Source organism: Sinocyclocheilus rhinocerous, unplaced genomic scaffold (assembly GCF_001515625.1).
Source record: "Sinocyclocheilus rhinocerous isolate Xijiao unplaced genomic scaffold, SAMN03320098_v1.1 scaffold82, whole genome shotgun sequence".
Taxonomy (NCBI): domain Eukaryota; kingdom Metazoa; phylum Chordata; class Actinopteri; order Cypriniformes; family Cyprinidae; genus Sinocyclocheilus; species Sinocyclocheilus rhinocerous.
In genome coordinates this window covers 296,984-302,341 of record NW_015644168.1, presented here as the reverse complement: position 1 = coordinate 302,341, position 5,358 = coordinate 296,984, and the positions used below count along the sequence as shown (strand labels likewise).

The 5,358-nt window shown below is 36.5% G+C and overlaps 1 protein-coding gene across 1 annotated transcript in view; it reads left to right on the top strand.

Annotated features, from left to right (window-relative positions):
* Positions 1 to 1,662: 1,662 nt before the first annotated feature.
* Positions 1,663 to 5,358, top strand: part of LOC107758064 (glutamine and serine-rich protein 1-like) — a 16,423-nt gene continuing 12,727 nt past the window's right edge. The window contains exons 1-3 of the mRNA XM_016575706.1: positions 1,663 to 2,082; positions 4,154 to 4,254; positions 4,344 to 4,493. Coding sequence (XP_016431192.1) covers positions 1,997 to 2,082; positions 4,154 to 4,254; positions 4,344 to 4,493 — 337 coding nt within the window. The 5' untranslated portion in view covers positions 1,663 to 1,996. The remainder of the gene's footprint in view (positions 2,083 to 4,153; positions 4,255 to 4,343; positions 4,494 to 5,358) is intronic.

Below are 5,358 nucleotides of genomic sequence, written 5' to 3'. Positions count from 1 at the left end.
ATTCCTAATTTGCTGCTTATTAATAGTTAGTAAGGTAGTTGTTAAGTTTAGGTAATGGGTAGGACTAGGGATGTAGAATAAGGTCATGTAGAATAAGGCATTAATATGTGCTTAATTACTACTAATAAATGGCTAATATTCTAGTAATACGCATGCTAATAAGAGACCCTAAAATAAAGAGTTACCCTTACATTTACATAAGGCCTACTTAAAATCCCAAACAAGTGTGTGTGTACAGTAGTTTTATGTACACTACTGGTGAAAAGTTTGTAATAATTATGATTCTGAAAAATTTAGATGTTTTTCAAACATAATATTTTTGTGCAAGCTGTGATATGTTTCAAGATTCTTTGATGCATTTATTTAAAATATAAATGTTTTGAAATATTATAACAGTTTTTACTGTCACTTTTGATCAAGCAAGCTCGCTTACTGGATATAAGTACTATTTTGTTTCTTATTTTTTTAAATCAATCTTACCCCAAACTTTTGAATGGTAGAGTATCACAGTTTTCACAAACATATTAAGCAGCAACAACTTCGACATTGATCATAATCATAAATGTTTCTTGAGCAGCAAATCAGCATATTAGAATGATTTCTGAAAGATCATGTGACACTGAAGACTGGAGTAATTATGCTAAAAATACAGCTCTGCTATCACAGAAAGAAATTATATTTTACAATATATTAAAATATAAAAGTTATTTTAAATAGCAATAATTACTGTTTTTCATGAAGTAAATGCAGCCTTGCTGAGCATAAGAGACCTTTTTTTTTATTATTGTAATTATTCCAAAACATTTTGATCGGTAGTGTACATTCTTCAATATATTTGGACACTTTAGCCACACTTAAAAATATGAATGTCAATTTATTACACAAAATTTCAAACATTTATTTTACAGGAAATATAGCACAAGTATACTTTTCAAGCAAAACATGACAAAGATGTTTAATTTTGAAATGGCAAAACAATATACTTAACCAGGTACAGTCAAAAATATTGTGACGCGTTGTGGTTGTCTGTGGTTACTCTGCAGGGACAGTGGTTCTCAGACTTTGTCAGGTTGTAGACCACTTCAATAGTTAAACATAAATTGTGCACCACATCAAACCATCAGTCATCAGTCTCAAAAAAAAACAAACAATCATATTGTTTATACCCTACACTTATACCCTTGTTTATGCACCCTGTGATAGATATATCATATAAAGCTAAATGCTGCATTATAAAGTTTTTACTGTATTTGCCAAACCACTGTATTAGCAAATCTGTCTGAACTTGAAGGAAACTGTCTTAAAAGTTAGTCCTGAGGCACAGAAGAAAAATAATCTGATATTTCATTAGCTAACACAATTGCATTAAGATATCTTATTGTAGCCGCTATGTGTGTATGTTTTGCTTGCATGTTGGAGGTTCACAGTTCTCTAAATCTCCTCAGAAGAATAAAGTTAATATATGGACCAAATGATAACCTGTATAAGAACAAATGGAAAAGTAGACGTGTGTACATAATAATAACTGTTTATGATTACAATGTAAAGGTGTATTTTGGGGTAAGATTGTCGACAGGGAGAGGGTATAATAATTGTATTAATTTTAGTAACAGTCTCCACAGGGATACAAGCTGCGCGCGCGTGTGTGTGTTTGTGTGAAGAGAGAGAGAAAGCAAACGAGAAAGAGACAGAGGGGGGAGAAAAGCAAAAAACTTCCATCTAAAGTTTGTCGGAAGTGAATGTTAGGGAGAAAACGCCAATATGGGGACTTGAGGCAGCTGCAGCGCGTCTGTCTCTGTGTGGTTCTGTTTGGGGGCCACGAGCAGCGATTCTCGCCCTGCGCTTAATCCACAGCACAAATCATCCGTCAGACCCCCGGGACCAGCGCTCGGATCACCGCAGGACACACGACGTTTGAGGAATATGTGATTTTTTTCACGCTCGGTTGAATGTGTAGTTGTATCGGGGGACGCGCGTCATTCCCGATCCAAGGCGGATGATGGAGAGGAATTACCCGAGCCCCAGCTTCGCAGAGCCGGTCAGCGCGGCGGCTCAGAGCGCGGGCTGGGCCTACAAACCTAGGTACGAGAGGGCGGGTCGCCTCCCGAAGAAAACTCCGGTGATGGAAGGCCTAGCGAAACACACACACACATACACCCACGTAAAAGTGTCAAGACTCATATAAAGCTAGTTTTAATGGAGTTAATGCGTTTAAAGCTGCAGTCTCTCGCGTATTTACACACCGTGATGATGTTTGTACATCTGCTGAATCTGCTCAAATCACTGATCACCTTTAAACCCGCACTGCACTTAAACACTAATGCATAATTATTCATTTTGACGTATGTTTTGCCGATGAATCATCCGAAAGTGCAGGATAAGGACTGTGTCAGCTTGTTCGCGCATATTTAAACTTGTACAGCAGTCAGAGTGTCTTTGCAGACATTGAGGAGGTTTGTAAACAATTGATCGATCAGTGTTGCAGAAGGGCCACGTGTCTGCAACTTTACACAAAGTGTCTTATTTAGTTCTGTCTGTCACTGATTTTCCTTAAACTTCCACACGTGTGGCATTAGTGCATCATGTTTGTATGCATAAATTGCCTTCCTTTATCAGGCAACGATGTCAGATGTACTATTGTATAATTATTTATTCAGTATAGCATATTAAAATTAAATTTAAGTGCAAAATGGGGTGGCCAGAACACTAGTTTTTAAGTGCCTGTGTCTGATTGTGGACAGGTAACAAACTTCTGGTAGACACATTATAACTGACCCACTTAGATAGTTTAGCGACCTTATTTTTGGAAATTCCCATGAAGTGTGTACTGCATAGAGCCATTCATAATTCCTAATAATGCACATTGTGATCTACTGTATTTTTCATGCCTAAATCTTTCTAATACGTCATAACGCATGACATGACACATCAGCCTGGAAACTATTAAAAGATAAAAATGTAGTGTATTATAACTATGGTTATAATTATGAGGTCTTATTAGCTGTGTTATAATGCATTAGGAATGCATTTATAATGCAGCTTGTTATGTTATATAATCCTGCTTGTATTGTGTGTTTTTGTCAGAAATAAGCACCAAGTGGTTTGCAAGTCAGAACAAGGGACGATTAGTTTATTACACTGTACTAGCATGCAAATAATTGCACAGGTAGTTCTGTTCACTCATTTGCAAAAATCAGTTCCCATCTTTTAGCTTAGGGTTTTTGAATGGTTTGGTTGAAATGTACATTGACACCAGCAGGAATGAGAATTTGTAGTGTACCATAAGAATATATATATATATGTGTGTGTGTGTGTGTATAAAAGAAGGAATTTATAATACAGTAACAAATGGACACACATTTAAGTTCCAGTAGGTTCATTAGGTTGTTGTAGTAGTTGCATATATGCTGCTGGTTTTTTATGTATTAAAATGATCACTGTCACGTACAGTTTAATAGTTTGCTGGCTGTGCTACTAACTGAAATAGAGCAGCTAATAGGAATCCAACAGACTAGAACTAGCTGATGGATATTCACTCTTGTTAGTTTATACAATACACATCCACACTGAAACCATCAAAAACAGCCAGGAAACAAACCCAAATGTTTAGTTGGCCAAATATATAGTGCAGACTTTCCTCTATTTAGCAAGAGATGTGGCATTGCTAAAATCATAACAGACAAACTAACCAACTAAAATAGTTTCCATTTGTTTTCTCTGACATCAGTCTATTGTCTTTGTAGTTCATTTTTGTCTCGTTAGCTGTGAAATATAGCCTACATATTACATTTAAAATGTTAATATGTTATGACAGAAAACTTGTATAAATATGCACATATAACTAACCAATCTATGCAACTATTACTAGCTTATTACATACACTACTACTACCAAACTAGTCTGCATCACAGAGAACTTGCGTAATAATATCTGTTATTATGTCTGAAATAGTTTGTTTTTGTTATATTAAATAGTTTAGAGTTACGCGAATGTGTACAGTAAACACCTCTAGAATGTTATGTGCGAAGATACTGTATATAAATGTGCCTGTCCTAACTGAATATTAAAGATCTTTGCGTGAGCTCAAGTTTGTGGTTGGATTTTTAAATATACAAAATATGCCATCTAAAGGTAGCTTTTTTTTGCTTTATAGTTATAGTTATGGTTCTACACAGTTGGACTCTGAGCTCCTCCAACGGCAGACCTTTGCCTCTACTCACCAGCCAACGTTTACCACCACCCACCATCCCACAGGTGAGCAACAGGTTCAGGCTGTAATGAGATATAGTTACTGCTTAAAGTCATTGACAGCCTGTTGTCTGTCTATGATATCTCTCTCCTAGGAGTGTTTGATCAGCACAGCACCGCCAGTAGCAACACTACTGAATCATCGGTCATGAACTTCCTCTCCTCTATTGAATCTAGAAGCCTTCAGGCTGGACCTGCTGGCTCTACTCTTCTCCCTTCATTTAGAAGTCCATCCTGGCAAACTGGTAAATATACATATACAAATATACATTAGGTCTCTTATTTAGAGAAACCACTGAGGCTGAGGTGATGCTGCACCATCTTATCAGCGATAATTGTACTCACAGTTTCTCAGTTGCCGTCATCCTTAAAGGGTCATGAAGTAGATAGTTGGGGTTATATGAAATAAACTAGCTGATTAATAGGTCATCATTTAGTATTTCATGAACATTTTCCACCCTCTCTTAAAATTAAATAGGCCATTTTTGCTGCCTAGCCTCTAAGACTCTTTTATAAACTCCCTCTTTGCATGTGAAATGATGAATTAGCACATTGCTGCATTTACACACAGGCTGCAATTTTGTTGTTGTGTCCATTATAGTTTGCACTGTTTCATCCTTCAATAACAGTCTCATAGCAAAGTTTGCATTACAGCGTGACAAGTTCACAAAACTGGCTGAAATGCATCGCTAAAACTGTTATAGTCAGACTGAAAGAATCAGGTTCCTTATTTCCTCTTACTCTTAGCATTAGATCTGGTGTTTAAAGGTGCCATAGAATGCATTGATACAATATTTTAAATTGTTCTCTGATATCTACTTAGAAGGTATGTGGCTTAGGTAAGGGCAAAAAATCTCCAGAAACGGTTTTACATGTCCATTTACAACCCTAGGATTTGTCTCTAGAATTAAATGGTCTGTTTTTACCTTATTTGGAAGGGTCATGAATAATAATGTTGAGCTCTGCTCTGATTGGCTGTTTCACAGTGCGGCTCATTTCAGTAGCTCACACAGCAGGAAGAAAACACAGGGAAAATATATATTTCAATACTCTCTCTCGCAGTTATATCGTTGGGTAATTATACTGTATATAAAATGCGGACATCAGGGA